Source organism: Euwallacea similis, chromosome 6 (genome assembly GCF_039881205.1).
Source record: "Euwallacea similis isolate ESF13 chromosome 6, ESF131.1, whole genome shotgun sequence".
Taxonomy (NCBI): domain Eukaryota; kingdom Metazoa; phylum Arthropoda; class Insecta; order Coleoptera; family Curculionidae; genus Euwallacea; species Euwallacea similis.
The window spans coordinates 5,441,750-5,459,573 of NC_089614.1; the positions used below are offsets into that span (position 1 = coordinate 5,441,750).

Here is a 17,824-nt window from a genome sequence, read left to right on the forward strand (position 1 = left end):
TATTTTAAGGGGGCATTTCTGAAAACTACATTTCAAAAATAAATTTTCGAGAATTTTCAATGTTCTCCTAGAAGAGAACGGAAGTTAGCATAAACAGTAAGGGTGTCATAATTTCGATTTAACAGCTTTCTGTAACCGATAACTGGTAAAAGAATACCCTGTATTTGTGGTGGAATTATCAATTTTAGCATAGAAATAACACACACACACAATAATAGTATGGTGTCTTTATTTAAACCACATTGTGATGTGAAAAAAATTTTATAATTGACTAAAATAATACTTAATAAACAATTATTATTCGAGTTTTTACGGTTTTGCAGTTTTCGCTATGTAAACTACAAAACACTCTGTGAGAGTATATGTATAAGTATGTCTTTTAACTATGGGCCAAATTTTAAACATAGTTCCAGTAAATTTAAAAACACCCTAGTTCTTACAATATTGCTTTTCAAATTGAATATATAAATTCCAACATAAAGAAACAATAAAAAAGGTTTTTATACATATCTCAATACTAAAATCAGTATCATCACATGAGATTCTTGTTCTTAGCAATCATCAAATCAAAATGCACTTTTAAACTAATAAAATCATTACTGGCACACCATGTAACTTGCTGTAAAAAGTTATAAGTACAACTCTTTTGAAGCTTCCAAGAGATGTGGAATGTGTATAGAAGACCTTAATTAATTAACCCTTAAGTACCTACAGATCTTATAAACAACAGAGGGAGATCGCTTTGACGAAATAATTAGGTAATTGATATTATTAAGAAAGCACTAAACTGTCAACTATCACCAATTTTGTTGTGGAAGGTGCATAATATTGACGGATTTTGATTAAGTTATAGTTTTCAAATGATATGCAAAAATGCAGTCTCTTGAAGCTCAAACAATGTGCGTGCTGCAAATGTTAACAATTTAGTGCCCATAAGTATTAAAAATAATTAATCGAAAAGAATAATGCGTTTCTTTCATTCTTTCGGTTAGGAGAACAAGTTTTAACCTCTATTCTTACAACTTTTTAACTTCTATGGATTTAGTAAAAAATTACCACTAAAATTAACACTTACTGGGTGTAAAATTTAAAGCGTGTGGAAACTTTTTTTTGGAAGATATGTGTTTAAAGAAGTATTGCCATTTAATTCACTTAATTCGTTTGTCTTTTAAACTAGCAAAGTGTGAAGATTATTTAAAAGTATATTTAGCTACCGGCTTATGATTTAAGTGTATTATAAGTTACGTGAATATTTAGTAAAAATATATATTGTTCCAATTATTGTACAAACTTTGCATTCCTTAAGGTTATTGATAACTCTATGTTGTATATTTATTATTGAGCGATCACTCTATGTGAAAACATCAACATTATATACAGGACAGATCCCTGAGTGTGCAGATACTTGACGCAGTTCTTTACTTGTAACAACTTTAAAAATTTAGTACATAGTTCCTTAATTTTAGATTTAGGCAAAAATTGGTACCCATCGGGCCTTTCCCCAAACATTGATATATTAAAAGGAAGACCCTGTACATTATCACGTTTGTACACCAAGAGGAACCTGTCGTAAACGTGGCTAAAACGCTACTTAATAACAGCTAAAATGCCTCTAGTTCGAACGACTAAGTCTTTAAGTAACTAAGACGGGCAGGAATAAATTAAATTTCACTAAATTAACGTCAGTGCACTAAATGTGGCGTCTCTTTAGCCCCACGTCACCCTCATCTGGAGCCTCAATTTTCTCCTCCAGGGCTGCCTCACTTGCCTTTGCAGCTACATGCGCTTCCAGTGCTTCTTTAACTAACCTCATAGTTCTGGGAGAATTTGGTGGAGGGAAGTCATGCGCTGTGACCGAGCTAGTATTCCTTGAATGGCTTCTCGAGTGACAACGTGAATGACTTCTACTATGCAAACCTTCCGCAAACACTGAATAAAACAAATCAGTATATTTCCTCGTTTATAAGACTGTAAGAAAACATACGTTTATCCAAACTGATAATTGATCCAACAATTTCATTGGCAGATATGACTTTGTCCTCGTCAACCATTTTTCTTCTTCGAACAAGCCACCAATCAGTAAGGAATATTCCTAAGGCCAAAATTTTGATTCCTGCACATAATCCGACGTATCTGTAACGGAACTGTTCGATGTCGTAAAGAAGGCATCGACCTGAAACAAGACAAAAAAATATTTATTTACATATATAAGACAACTTAGAGGATACGATTTTACCCCCTTTAGATCCACAAGTGCTTTTCCATAGGAGGCAAGTAGAATCGATCAAATTTCCAAATAAAATTGGTGCTGGAATGTACCCGAAGAGTCGGAATATCACAAATTGCATGCCTAAAGCAAACGATCTTTCTTCCTCGTTGACAGACCTAAAATATAATACAAGATGGTATTATTGATGATATAGTGATTATTAAAGTTCATTATTATACAAGGGAGTGTACAATATAGTGTACAATAAAGTGTACAAATAAGTCGATTTTAGCTTAAGTTATTTCATTTTAGGCTAATTTCGAAATGTAGTTTCAGGCGTAGAGAATATTGAAATCAAAACTATAATTTTTGGTAATTGAGTAACAAATATGAAGGTTTAAAGAGTCAAAAAATAAGTTCCTCTTCCTCTTCATCTTCCAAACATCTACTTATTACTTGTTCACATCAAGTCCTTTGAATTTTTGATGAACTAAATATAAGTTCTTTATGGATATGTGGTTTTTCAGAAATATGAGAAACGTAGGCTGCAAATTAAGCGATTTGCTCTCTACCATCAAACATCTGACTAAATGAATAACAGGCGAATTTATTCAAGATATACCTCTGATATTTTAACTACAATGTGAGATTTTTTTAACGATTACCCATCATATACATTTTGATAATTATTTTATATTTTTATTTTAATATGAGGATTTTTCCATAAATCTGCTATAAAAATAAAACCTTAAAAATCGTTAGAAATAGCAATATGGCGATCGAAAGTAGTTCGTGTCACTCTGCAATATTCCCTAATCTACTCCTTTTCATTTAATGTAAGCAAGATCTCCCTCCGCAAGATCCGCCCGTCCGCACACAAGTACATTAAAAATCTGCACTTACCTTAATACTATCATCAGTAAAGGCATTTGTGTGATTGCCACTATAAATGTCATAAAAAATAGCAATATTAAAAATGGATATATGGTATGACATTGTGAATTGCATGGTCCTGCCGTAGCTACAGGCACTATGGTCACCTCTGAAAAATCACTTTCCACAGAGGCGTAGTTTATGGAAGAACCATTTTTTAAGCTCATGTTTTCATTAATACCTAAAAAATTCACAATTTTTAGATAAAACTCGGTGACATAATAATTAAAAACTCACAGGCACAGTTGGTGTAATTGGAGGCGAAAATTGACTTGCACCCCGCATGACAGGGACTGAAATACGTCAAACCATTATTTCCACAAACAGGCTCCACATCATTCGTGCTACATTCACATCCGAAATTGCACGAATCGGTCAAATTGACTTGAAAAGGTTGGGTACTGTTAGAGTAGGGAATTGTAGTCCCGGCCATCTTTAAGTTGTCACAGCCAAGGAAAAACAAGAGGCCGTAACATAAAAGACAGATGGTGTTTGATATCAGGACAAACTGTACTGCACCTTTTGGCTTCAATTCCATCTTCTTCAGAATAAGGCCTCCCATGAATATCCCTATGCATGCTCCTGGGATTGCTATTGACCCTGAATGAAAAACCTCAAAAAAGTTCCGTTGATTGGCATGCAAAACTTACCAGTAAAAACACTAGCCTGACTTTTTCCAAGACTAAACTGCGTTTCAAGATACTTAGGAAGAAATACTACAAAGCCAGAAACGATTATTAGTTCCATACAAGCCCCCAAACATGTAACCATATAAATGGGGTTCGATGCTAGCCTCCACATTGATCTTGGAATGTCTGGAATTAATTAAAAAATAAAGTACTACTGAGTAGATTTTTTTTTTGCTACCTTTTATGTCCTTTCCATAAGCTGTATCGTCGCCAGTGCTGGCGTTAGTTTGCTTATCTTTACTCGAGGCACTGGTGCCAGCACCATTAGCTGCTGCCTGTTTCTCCATTAAGCGTATTTTTTCTTTTTCATGCGTTAATACCTTTGGAAATGAGAAAAAAGGGACTGCCACCACTATCAGCAGGAATCCACAGAGAAGAAATCCTCCCCACCACATGCCTACCCATTTGCTATCTGCAGCGTCAATGGATATGATCTTGGAGAACGAATCCATGTGAAAGGAGAGGAGATATGCTCCTAAGAGAAATCCTAATACTGGACCGAAGGCTGCCATACTATACATGCAACCTAAACGAAAATTATCTTGTTATTTAGACAATTAATTTAGTCTTTATAATCAAGAGCTTCTTGTGAGTAATAATACCTTATCATAAAGTTTAGTTAGCTTTGAAAAGATAGCTAATAAGGCACATCAATATATAAATATAGAGTATATGCATAATAAGAGTTAATCAGCTTAATAACCCCGTTAGCTCGTTTGTGAAAATCTTACCGATATAAATAGAAGAGCTTTCAGGCCTCACATGATCATCAATATAAGTGGTACCTAAAGTGAACAAAGGTGATCCTCCACATCCCAAAAGCAGCTGAGCCAAGACAAATAACAGTACTGGTCCTGTAGTAGAAGGCGACCCCTTAATACAATTATCCCCTCTAAGATTATTAGGAGCCAGCGGCGGAGAGGATAACCCCGAAGACAATCTCCCTAACCCCCCTATGTCTTGATGCACAGTCACTGCCCTACCCCGACACATATTGTCCTCACTATTATTCACTTCTGCGATTTCAACACTCTCGTCTGCTATAAAGTGAGGCACCATGAAGATAAGAGACCCTATTCCCATTATTACAGCTCCCACTCCAATCCATACGGGGATGTGCCTTCGGCTTCCCAAATAACTTACAAATATCACTGTTATCACATTTCCGATTTCGTACGAAGATGCCACCAGTCCTGAAAGACTTGAGGGAATCTCGAATCGTTTTTCGATCGTTGTTATCACAGAATTTATGTATCCGGAGCTTAGTGCTTGTTGGAGGGTCACTAAGAAGGACAGCAGCAATACAAAGAACTGAAAGAGATGATAATGTCCATTAATACAATTGGGTACTTAATGCAGAGGAACATTAAAAGCGACAAGGGGGGAGTATAGTAATTTTATTTCCCCTGTGCGGTGCCTTTTAATCCCCGGTGGGGTAGGTAGAAGGCCCCTCTGGATTCCGTTCCGAGGTATTGCAGTATGCTATTTCAGCACCAAAATAGCATAACGGAAACAGTTTTCAGTGGTTTTGTTTTAGAAGTTACAATTTCATAGAAATCATTTTAGTTAAGTCAATAATTTTAATTTCAAATAATAAAATTCAAAATTAAAAATTATGCCACCAAATTTAAGAGTCTCTCTAGCTTAGCTACGGGAAAATCTCATAGCTTATACCTACTATGAAGTAGCTATTTCATATGTTCATTCAAAACATTTTGTGTGCACCGTTTTTATCTATGTATTTAAACCCATTTTATTCAGTGGAATATTAGTGCCCAAAAAAAATGACAAATCCTAAAGAAAAAAAAATTGAAAAAACTGCGAACATGTGTTCTGACATCAACCATAGCTTTTATATATGAAGGTTTGACGAAAAGTTGATCGATAAATGGTTATTTCAACAAAGCTTTGCGTTTGGAATTTCCGCGCTATTGTCGCAGTGCCAAAAAGCCTTGTTTTAGTTACGTCCGCTAAATTTAAAGTGATACTTGCCTTGATACTAGCCAAACTTTGAACGCAAGAAGGTCTAAAGCCCCAAATGCCGCAGTCCTTTAAATCTCTGATTATCACAGGTGGTTCATTAGATCTGCCCATGGTGCCTACTGCGGAGTGGACAGTTCGATGGGGATCAACGCCTGATGAGGGGTTTCGACTGTGGCACTTAATGACTGTATCGGTGCCATGACAGAAAGCCGTTGTGCATTTGATGGTACCCAAATCGACTGAGCAGGTCTCCGCTTGTTCCTCGGGGATGCTTTCCGAGTAGAGACCCGTCATGGCGTACATTGATTCTTGTCGCCTGGTAAAACAGATGGGACGTTACGGGTTTACTTATCAGATTCACAAAATATTAATGCAGATAAACTGGGGGAATGTGACGTAACACCACATAACTTATTAACGGAAAGTCGATTTTAATGTAAAATTTAAGGTTGGCAAGATCAATGTTTCGTTATATGGAAAATTGTAGAGGAATCGATGTGGGTTGTTATTTTGCTTTTAAGACTGAAAAATCGATGTGGTGAACGTTGCACAAAAATGAAATACAACTGTTCAGCACAAACGATTGCCGCACATTTGCGGGTTATCTGAGTTTATCAAAAAATTCAACATTAACAAATATTAAGCTCCCTGTTTAACGCCGAGGTAAAGAACTCTAAAAGTGTTTTCCTTAACTAAGCTGCCAAGTAGATAATAGAATCGGGTGTCTTTGATGTATGATTAAACGACGCTATAAAACCCTGCATTTGTAAGTATCTTTAAATATAGCGTAGATGGCTGGACAAACAAACTGGCTGCAAACGAAGCCATGAATTTCTTGATTGCTAATCCTAATAGGCACGAATGTACTTTATAAAAAACAACTTGAAAATGAAATGTTAAATATTAGGTGCCCAGTGTGATCTGGATAAAAATAATGTAGCTGGGCTTTAATGACAATATTCGGGGAAAAACACCTTAATCAAGCACAATGAGCACGTACAGCATTCAGGGTATCCTAAATACCTACCTCCTAGAAAGGTTAAAAGTTAATTTAATCAACGCCGTACACAAATTAAAGAAATATTAATTGCAATTGTGTCAGTGATCATGTGTCTCATCACCAATCCAGGAATTAGCTCAAGTTTAATTTTGATACTAATTTCCCTTCAATAACGCATTTCACGTTACAAATTGAACTGTCAAAGACATTAGCATAGAAATATCGTGCCAGTTTACGGACTGTGGGCGTTAAATCATAAAATAAATTGCAAGCAAGTTCTTGATGTTGCAACAATTATTACTCCTGATCGAATTTTGGCTTCGAAATATGGAACGAAAGGTCAGTAGTCGCACAAAATTCTGCCTACCTACTTTGCGCCGTATATGAATTACCTGAGAAGCAAAATTCTTGAATCCTATCAGAATCGAAGAAAATACTGTAGAAGAGTATCTAAAAGTTCTTTGTTCCACAAGGCGTAAAAATAACAAATTTATTGCCGCCGCGATATTCACAGCCGAGTAGAAGACAAGACCATGAGGCTATGATACAATCTAAGGCAGCAAATTTGCGTTTTCGTCGAGTAGAATTACATCATTTTTTTCCGACTGGTATATCGATTTAAAATTTCACTTTTGTTTTTTCTTACATTTGATTTTTTTTACTTTTACAGTTTTATGACTCTTCAGAAAAAAATGGCTTAAAGATACTTCTACAAACGTGTTTTTCTAGTTTTCTAGTTTAAGATTTTGTCAGAGACAATAGAAGACGACAGGTATTTTCAAAATGTACGTTTATCTTGAGAAGTGACAAAGTATTTTAAGATATCGTTGATTCACCGTTAAGTGAGAAAAAACTATGTCGAGGTGCTTTGACCATTCGCACGCGTATATGACGTCGCGCAAATTAACTTAAGTCATTGTTGTAATTTCCAAAATTCGGAAAAAATACTTTTTTACACTGATGGCACTCGGATGTAAATTTGTCAAATTTGGTTTAATTTTTAAAATCTTCAAAACTGAGAATAGAGCCATGTCGACGATGTCACTTAGAGGACACTTTTCCTAAACTGCAAGGAAAAACTATGAGATGTGAGTTTTTCCAACTAACAAATTTTTTAAATTTTAAAAATCAATAAAAACTTCGAAGTGGGGTTGCTCGGATGTGAATTTTTCTCATAATCCACGAGTTTTACCTTGACTAAAAGAATACTGTCCGTTATATCATACATTGAAATGGTTTTCATTTCCTTATTAAAAAAAAAACGCGTCACCACAAAGTAACGTAAACTACTTTCTATCAAATTGAACGAGCAATTCGAATCCGGAAATAGTTTTTATTTCCAGAGAACATAGTGCCACATGACTTTTTTCCTCAAACATTTACAATGATGTGTTGGAAGACACGTATTGCTGAGATTGAAAATTTAATTCTTGTTGTTTGCTATTAGATCTCTTTTTATAAGATTCTGTGTAGCTTTGAATAACATACCTATGTCCTTTGCAATACCCCTGATTGGAAGATCCTGCAGACTGACCTCCGCTGTCCGCAGCATTATTGAGAGTTGTCCCTTTGTCTATGGTCATTTTCGTAGATGATTGAGGCCCCACTAGGCAATGACACTGTTATGATTCATGCTTACAGCTTTTCACTGCAATACAAGAAAAAAATTACAATGATATGTGATTAATAACAACATTTTGATAATTATTTTTGCACTGTACGAATAATCGCGGATACACAACGAAATTGTTTAGGAACATATTTCTTAGTAACGGTGTCTTATACGTAGAATGTGTAACGGGATGAAAACAAATCTGTGAAATTTATTCACTTGGTAATGACGTGGGCAATATGTTGCATATACGAGATGTTATGTGATCATATTACAAATTTTTCAGGTAGACTTAGCTCAATAAATGATGAAAAAATGTAAATAACAAAATGCTCGCAAATGTCGCGTTTCCATAATGCAAGGATCAAAGATTAAAATTTATTTTCAATCTTTATTTAAATTAATTTATTAACAACAAACGTGTTTAATCGAAATTCAGTATTCGAGGTTTTTTAGGTAGAGAAATTCAATTCTCAGAATTGTTTATACAGATTATATTGGAGCGGTATATTCAATGCCTTGCATAGGTATAAACGATTGCAACTTCTTTGTACCTTTCTTATTTAGATTCTTTGTGAAAATAATGTATTTTTAAGAAATTTGCATGTAAAGAGTATAGTTTGTAGAAGTCAATCTAACTAATTGCCTCGATAACACTGTACCTGTAGTTATGGATAGTTCCAGCACTTAAATTAATACAAAGAACCGCTCAACAAATTTTGGTTAAACATTCTTATTTCTAATAAATTAAGTGGAAGGAAAATGAAAATAAAATTTCAACTCTGACTCTTTGTATTATGGAAATAGACGTGTGTTAACGTTTTGGTACGTAAACTTTTTATCTTATACATCGAGAGAAGTTTACCCGCAAAGTTTGTAAAACGATCCCGTTAACACCCTGTATAAGTGACGTAAGCAATTCTTTAAAACATGAAAAGGAATTTACGCTTTTCGCATACGCCCACCTGTGACAAAAAAATTAATTTTATTGATGATTTAACTTTAACACCTGTTGCTTGCTCATATTGAAGATACAAGTAAATAATATATAACAGAGTTTAGGCTAGGAAAGTGGTTGATAATTGTTTCTATGAGCAATAACTTGGTAGTTATGAAATATTATAATCATAATTTTAACATCCGGTCAGATTAACCTTTCATTTTTATATAACCGCACAAATATATTATTACACATCTTCATGTTACCGAATAACTCACGCGCCTTATCAAGATTATTAACAATAAACAATAAATGTATTACCGCTGTAGGATTGCGCTGTTATCGAAAAACAATTTTTATCAGTCCTTTGTGCTTGCTCTCGGAAACGAGTTAAAAGACCAATTCGTCCAAAATGGATCCCATTTTTTGACCGCTTCAAGCCAGAAATTGAGAGTAATGCAACAATTTTTTTATGGTTTGCTTCTTTAGGTGACCTACTTTCTCGATTATTATTCGTAATCCTTAGTACGCACACGAAATCGATTTTATCTCACTGTAAAAACCATTTTTTTGTCACTGCAAAAGAACAGCCTTTGGAAAGCATTGTGGATAGTCACAGTAAACATAATTTATTTATTATTAGTATGTTCTACCCTCTTTGGAAATATTCAGAAAAAATTAGATTGTTTTTATTTTTGCTGTTCAAGTTTATGTCGACTGATATGACGATGATTCTATATTGACCCTGAATAACTCAACTGAAATCTTGAAGCCTTGGAACAGTATTTTAAGTACCTGCACTTTAGAACATTTTCAAAATCGCGAAAATAGGTTCAAGGTTATTCAGTGAGAACTAAACATACCCCTTTTTACCACCTTTATATGATCAAAGCAATTGGAATATTCATTAAATGTACACATGTCAAAATTTAAAATTCGACAATTCGAAATCGACTCTTAAAACATTCCTACCGTTAAAATAAATAAAACTACAGTCAAAAATCGAATTTTCTCTAATGGAACACCCTGTACATTTAATTATTTATGAAATTTGCTCAAAATTGTACCAATATTTTGTGTAAAAGGCAACATTTTTCTTTTTCTTAAAAGTTTTTTCAAAATATGGGCATTAAAAATTATATTTTGAACTTGTTTTCAAAATTTAGATTTTTTTAATGTTTTTTTTGGTCTTTCCAACGGATATGGATCCTACGTTGAATCAGGATTCCTCAAGTTGAGGTTCTAGAGCTTTGGAAACGTGGTTTGAGGCCTCTCTATTTTAGAGTTCGTTCAAAATCGCGGTCTAGGCATCAAAGTGTTCTTGCTCATTTTATAAAGAAAAACAAATATTACAACTCAGTTTCTGCAGACTTACCGACCTTATCTAAGCAATTAATAATCAAATACTGTTGTTCTACACAAATTCAAAATATTTGTGCTGAATATTTAAACAACTGAATTTTTTTGTGAATTATTTAAGAACTTCTGTTTGCTCGTTGCTTTGTTTCTCGCCTGGATTCGAAAAGCTGGAAAGCTGCATGAAAGTTTTTGTTGCATTTGGGACATTTTACTTAACAACCGAATTAACCCATACATAAATGTACCAATTATTAGCGTTAGGTGACTCGTCTAATTCGTGAGGGAAATTAAACTGCGAAACTTCATAGGCATCGATTTTTTCATGGCAAAAAGGCGAGGTCAAGGTATATACATGCAAGATACTTCGTAATCGAATCAATCTGTTTTAAAGGGCAAAGAAGCCTAATTTATTAGCCCCACCCATGGCCTAAATTGACATACGTTCGTAGGCCAGAATCGCCAAGTGTAACGATATTTTCAAACTGGCCACCTTGAGGTGAAAATAATGATATCATTAAATCATTAACATGCACAGTAAGTGAATGGCTACGAGGCACATATGTATGTATTCCTGCAAGAATTGTTTACATAACCAATTAGTTTCATACACGGATTAAAATAAGAACGGATATGTGTTTTTAACAATTAAACGGAATTGGCTTCCCTTTGCTTTTTCTGTTGTTTTTCACCTCATTATATAATATCAAAAATTCTTAGTCAACGCAAATTTAACCTGCGTTAAATGAACTGATATGAAATGTTAATTGTGCAAAATTGCAACTCATATTTACATTGTAAAGGTCCCTTGTGCAATCCAATTTTAACGATTTTAAGGGAGAGAATAGACCATTGTTCCGATTTTTATGCATCGAGGCGAGGGGCGTAATAAAACCACTTTGACCAGTACACTCATCTGAAAGGTGAACGCATAGACCATTTAACAAGAAGTTAAAATGATTTAATTAACAATTGAAACTCGACAAGGTTAGAGTTTGAAGTGAAATTAAATTATTATTGTTATCAACAAGGCAACGAATTTTAAGGACACTGTTGCTTGTTGCAATATATCTATGTATAAGAAGTTATACAAGGTGTTTCTGAACACAGTGTAATAAATTCAACCACCTAGGTCTCAAAATATGATCAAGACTTCGTAGAAACATATGTCCAAAAGCGCTTCGTTTTCGATATACAGGGTGTGAAAGGTTCTGATATTTGTTTAATCAAACATAGTATCCACCGATTTGTTAAATATCAATTTTCTCAAAAACTGTTGGAGATTTTGACTTTCAACAAAAGTACCTTTTTTCTTATGAAATCTTCAATAAAGTTAAGTACAAAAACGTTTAGGTACTTTTTAAACATTACTTTCCTGTATTACACGCCCCTGGAAAAATGTGTTAGTTTCTTTACAGAGATTCGGAAAAAGCACAGAAAGTTACAATAAAATATGAAATTTCATTAGGTTATCTTGAAACGTTTCGAAAATATTAATAAAAAACAATCCTCAGGAACCAACTTTTCACCCTGTATGTCAAAAACGAAGCGCCTTTTGATGTGTTTATATGAAGTTTTCGTCAAATTTCAAGACCTAGAATAGATGGTTCAACTTATGGCACTATATTCAGAGACGCTTTGTATATGCAGGTTTCCAAAACAACATTAATCTATATGCCTGATATTGCTCTCCTGCTGTAGTGAAATTATCTTTATTTTAAGAGTATCGGTAGTCTCAGCTGGAGATCTATTTACAGTACCTAAAGTACCTATTTTTTGGGCCTTAAAAATAGATAGATCAAGTTGTATTAAAAAGACTACTTGATTTAACCAAAATTACGTTGAAAAAATATATTTTACCTAAGAACTTAGAATCCTTCCAAGAAAGAAAACTAATAAGTTCTTATAAGTATTGATCAGCAGTAAACAAATTGATATAAAAGTAATAGTCCATTACGTGCAGTATTTACTGAAGCACAAACTCATTTTATAGTAAATTTAGTAGCTCTAGGTCATGTTTGTTAATTACCTTAAAAATCAATGGATTTTTTAAATAGTTTTCCTAGTTTCAATCATTCAATGAGACTATAGGGGAGTGTTAAAGAGAAGTTGCGACTTTTTACTACTTACCCTATGGGTAAATAGGTGTCAGATATACTTATGTAATTTCGCACATAAAGTCTTGCGAGAGAAATGTCTATGTATATTTACACCAAAGAGCTAAAGTGGCTAAAATATGTAAGTTAAAGCATTAAGGTTATTCATACACACAACTGAATTTTACTATAATTGATTGGTGCAATTGGTCTTGGCAAATTATTAGCTTGCGCGAAAATCTACATCTATTTTTTGACAATGTTGACCGTACCTATTAATTAACTCGAAGAAATCTGGTTGGAAAAAGAGAAGGGTACCTACCTAAACGGTGTTGGGTAACAAAAAATAGTTGCGACATGGATTTTACTGAAAGCATAAGTAAACTGGAGCAAAAATGCCGAATTATCCTGTTAGAATAAATATTTTGTGCGTTTAAACGCACGTTTATTAGATAATTTAAATCAGCAATGCACGGCCGAAAAAACAAAGGACCTGTGTGATATACTTACTCGGGTCAATGTTTCACTCATCTATAAAACCACACTAGTTACACATACTTCCGTATGATCACAACCCTTCCGAAATCACAGCAGTATATTAAATCATTGTTTCAGTAAATAAAAAATTTTATATCACCGTTTTAGTGAACTCAGACGTATCACGAACACGTTACAGCTGTTTTAGTGTCACTAAACGTCAGGCAGCAGAACTCAGAAGTTTCCTGCTTCGAGCATGACGAAATGGATATCACACTCCACTGCAAGAATATTATAGGATTTACAGCAAAAAGTAAGCGAATGCTATGCAACCAACTGAGCACTGATATGTATGTATAGTTGTATGTTGAGCCTACTTTTGTAAGGAAGTAAATTTTAGTTCAGTTTCAGAAATGTCTCGATTTTTGTATTATTTGTTGGGCTAACCGCTATAATTTCTACTAATTAATTTTTTTTTAAATTAAAAATCTATCGGAATTTTCCTAGTTTTCTTTAAAAACCATGGAAATTTTTAATTTGACATGCATAAGAACAGGAAGATAAATCAGCTACTCTCTATTGCCAAATTGTGCTAAAAGACGCATCTGTAGCTGCGGGGTAACTGAACTGCAGTGATCAATTAAAACATTAAATGTTCACTGCAGGTCACTAAAACACTTTTAAAATGTCAACGGGGCTCAACCATGTTTGCGAAAAATTATTGAAACCAGTTAAATTTAAGAACAATACTCTAACGATATTATTACGAAACAGTAGGTAAATTAGCCAACATCGCATATAACCTAAGAATCAGCTACTTTGATTACTTATTTGAGGGGCACAGGGGCCCCATTCGACTGTCCATTAGTATTCTATTCATTTTAGTAAAAGTAATAATTCATTAAACTTTGAAAAAGATGCACACAGATTTGTCCCCACATTTACATACTGATGTGTGTAATGAGATTATCAAAGTCTTAAGGCAATGCTGGACAGATGTAAGTATCAAGAATTACAAATTAGTGCCTATCTCCCGAATAACCATTCGAAAAATCTTTCTTTAAATATGATATTGATCTATTAGGTTGATGTTACAGTCAGAAAGAAATTATATGAATACTCTCAATTCCAGAGCCCCAATTCCCTTTCCTTATTCAGGCCTATTTTTTTAATAAAAATAATAAATCAGGGTTAAGATAAAGTCTACAGTTTAATCATTGGATTGTTATTGAGTTTGATGTTCTGTTAAATAGTTTATCATCATGGCTCCTTAACATTTATAGTAACTAAAATGAATCAAAACATATCTACAAAAATTCTGCTATTTGTCAAGGACTATGTCATTGAGAGTACAACAATACACTGTGTCCAGTTTAGCATTATATACATAAGACTCTTATTGAGGTGTTCTAAACTGTTTAAGAGGCAGAGTAGAAAAAAATTATATTTTTGTGGACTTACTAGGAACCTAGATTTTAATAGAATGGAAAAGATATATAATTTGATATATTTTCTATTAAATATATATCAGATGAGAACAGAAAATGGTATATTTTGAAAAATCTGTTTAAAAAGCCTAAAATATTTTTTCAACTCAATAAGAATTTAGAATTCCATTATTATACATATATCTTTGTTGCTAAACAGATATCAGGTAAAAACAGAAAATAGCTAATTAAAAAAACTTAGATTTTGTTTAACAGTAATTTCAGAATTATTGTAGCCCTTTACCTCCACTCTGCAAATTTGGCTGGTATCTGTTCAATAGTAAATAAGACTGCAGTTTTTTCAATAGTTACAATTTTTTGTTTTCATCTTCTACCCACCCTTTTAAAGAAAATTAAATACCTATGTTGTAATCAATTAGGTGGATGGGTAACAGTCATTCAATGTGACCTCAGCTCTATTTCTCACTCTTTGACATGTCTAGGTCTTTTGGCTTGGATATTCACACAGAATGAGATTATTTGTTGTCCTCAAGAGAAAATACAAAACTAAGAGGAGTCTGTACTGTATATAAATTAAATACTTAATGTTCTTCTAGGTTATTATTAGGCATACAAAACAACTTTTTTCTAATTTAATCCACCTTGTATTTCCAATAGTTTTGAATATCCCCATAGGAGCTTCATGTACATCAATATTAGACTAGACACACTATATACCTTCATATAGCCAATATTTCAACATAACAGCCACCATTGTAGAAACATAGCTGACCTTTAGAAACTTTCATAAATTACCCAAGCAGGTACTTTTACTTTAATCTCTTGAAGGACCAAAACAATTATATGTTTATTATTTGAATCTGTGATAAGATTATTTACCACTAGCATTTAAATTAAAAATCCTCTTCAAATAAAGCATTTTACTATAAACCTATTCACCTTCAGTATGAAAAATTTTGACACCCCCCTCCAAAAAGAAACATCACCAGTCCAATACCTACCTTGACCTTTACATCTACTACCCAACTTTCCTGCAAAACCATTTGGAGTAGAAACTTGTTATTAATACGTACATTAAGCAATTTCTATTTTTCACATAACTATTAAATTCTTTGTAACTGTTACTCACATCAAAGTCATAAATATAAAAGGTTTTACCTAACATTTGCTTTACGTTATATAAATCATTAATTAGCGTCTTTTTCATAGCATCCACGATTGAAATATTTGGGTAAATGTGACCATGAGTATGTTCAAATGATCAAATGCTTGAAGCAGGAAAGAATTAATAGACGGCAAAAAAATTTCGAGATGTCAAAGCAAAGGAAAGAAAAGCTTAATAATCTTTTTAAAGAGCAATCCAAAGCGAGGAAGGATAATATTCCAAACCCCAATAATTTGTAGACTTATAAATCAGCTAATAGTGTTTTTCTGTAAATACTGCAATTAATAAATGTATCATCCTTTTGAACATTTATTTTTAGTATATGACATGCACTTACTTTTTAATATATAAATTTATATTAATACTAACATTAAAGAAATGTGTCTTCTAAAATGACATAATTCAATACCGAGCATTTAGCTAGGATGGACATATTTACTAGTAATCAGGATTTTATTTAACTTAGGGCATGTAGGTAAAATTCCAATGAAATTAATTTATATTGCTCTTGGCTAATGCAATTAAATAAATATCATACAAGTGAAACTGTCCATTCCTGGTTACATAGGATACCCACAAATGAAGTGACCCAAGAAGCTTAATTAAATTGAATTTTATCACAGTGTAAAATAAATTGAAAATTTCAAAGCGTTTCCTTTTTGGGATGGGTCACTGAAAATAATTTTAGCATGAAAAAATAAGCTAAAAACCAATAGAGGAAATAAGACCCTTTCTCTTATAAAATATTTTGCAATGCCAGCATCCAATGATTAAACAATTCAGCAATATACATGTAAGAACTTATTTACAGCCTGTGTTCTGGTCTAGCACTAAATTGAAGTACCTTCAATTATTTTGCAAATTGCTTAAATCATATTCATTTGAAACATTACACAAATAATTTATAAATAAAATTATCTTAGTTTGAATTCAGGATTAATGATTACTGACCCTATGAGAAGATTTACTTTGTAAAGGCTGCAAAAACAGCCCAAAGAACCTCACAGGTGTTTGGTTTATTGGCTTCTTCTTCAAAGTTTAAATCCAGTAATTTTCTCACTCGTTTGGTTGCAAGTTCATAATCATCGTCGTTAAGTGGAGCAAAGGCATTTTCAAGAACATCACTAGCATGTGCGAGGAATATTAGGGCCAGCATTCTTTTATCCATATGGTGAGGATTGTTTACCCATTTTGTCAGGACTGCATCTTGGATCTTTTTTATTAGCCGACCTTTTGTGACATTATCTGTCAGAGGATGGGTAGTCATGTCAAAGAACAAAAAATTCTGTTTTTCTGTTGTGAGAACGCCTTTTTCAACTAAATTTTTGGCTAATCTTTCCCTCACATTTTTTAATTGATAACGCAGTTTTAAGGGATTCCAAGTCTCACCACTCAAATACTCAATCCAACTCTGTACACTTTCTGGTGGATCAGTTTCTTTGAGGTGTTTTAAGGCTTCATCTAGTAAGGTGTCACCTACTGTAGTATCATGTTTCATGACAAGTTTCCTGGCGAGGAGACTTCTCCTTCGCATGCCATTTTTCTCAAGTTCAACTCTGCCTCTTAAGCCTAGTTCTATGAGGATACAACCTCTGAGTCCACTGGAAATACAGTCATTCCAAAATGAGGTATAGCCTTCTTTATCTTTTAAGCCTAGGAGCAGCACCTCTTCCATCAACGTTAGTCTGGTTTCCTTTGAGTCGCCATCTTCAACTTCTTCTTCCCTGCTTGGTTTACGCTCATCGCTGTCTTCTTTGGGTAGTCCTTCAGTATTTTCTCTTGTTATATTTCGCCTTTTTACCATTCCTTCACTTCGATTCATTTTTTTCAGAGTACATATCTAAGTTATCAGAATGTTGACGTTCACAGTTTTGGTTGTTTGGTGGGTGACAGTGATTGTCATGTCTGATTTGACA

The 17,824-nt window shown here is 33.6% G+C and overlaps 3 protein-coding genes across 4 annotated transcripts; 1 reads left to right on the forward strand and 2 right to left on the reverse strand.

Moving 5' to 3' along the window:
* Positions 1–212: 212 nt before the first annotated feature.
* On the reverse strand, positions 213–13,567 carry LOC136409350 (solute carrier organic anion transporter family member 3A1-like). Of its 2 annotated transcripts, none has more exons than XM_066390774.1 (11): positions 13,329–13,567; positions 8,303–8,420; positions 5,824–6,130; positions 4,563–5,142; positions 4,010–4,357; positions 3,793–3,957; positions 3,380–3,742; positions 3,113–3,323; positions 2,237–2,385; positions 1,985–2,173; positions 213–1,929 (listed from the first exon to the last, which is right to left on the reverse strand). In XM_066390774.1, coding segments are annotated over exons 1-11 (2,670 nt in total). In that variant the 5' UTR covers positions 13,330–13,567; the 3' UTR covers positions 213–1,690. The 2 variants fall into 2 exon arrangements, with proteins under 2 accessions (XP_066246871.1, XP_066246872.1); XM_066390775.1 differs by having other exon boundaries at positions 8,303–8,462; positions 13,329–13,566.
* Positions 13,568–14,107: 540 nt separating this feature from the next.
* Positions 14,108–16,640, forward strand: LOC136409439 (COX assembly mitochondrial protein 2 homolog). Its single transcript, XM_066390927.1, has 2 exons — positions 14,108–14,293; positions 15,953–16,640. The coding sequence occupies exons 1-2, from the start codon at positions 14,213–14,215 to the stop codon at positions 16,145–16,147; spliced, it is 276 nt and encodes a 91-aa protein (XP_066247024.1). The 5' UTR covers positions 14,108–14,212; the 3' UTR covers positions 16,148–16,640.
* Positions 16,207–17,819, reverse strand: sau (Golgi phosphoprotein 3 homolog sauron). The gene has a single exon (XM_066390925.1). The coding sequence runs from the start codon at positions 17,728–17,730 to the stop codon at positions 16,873–16,875; it is 858 nt and encodes a 285-aa protein (XP_066247022.1). The 5' UTR covers positions 17,731–17,819; the 3' UTR covers positions 16,207–16,872.
* Between the last annotated feature and the right edge of the window lie 5 nt (positions 17,820–17,824).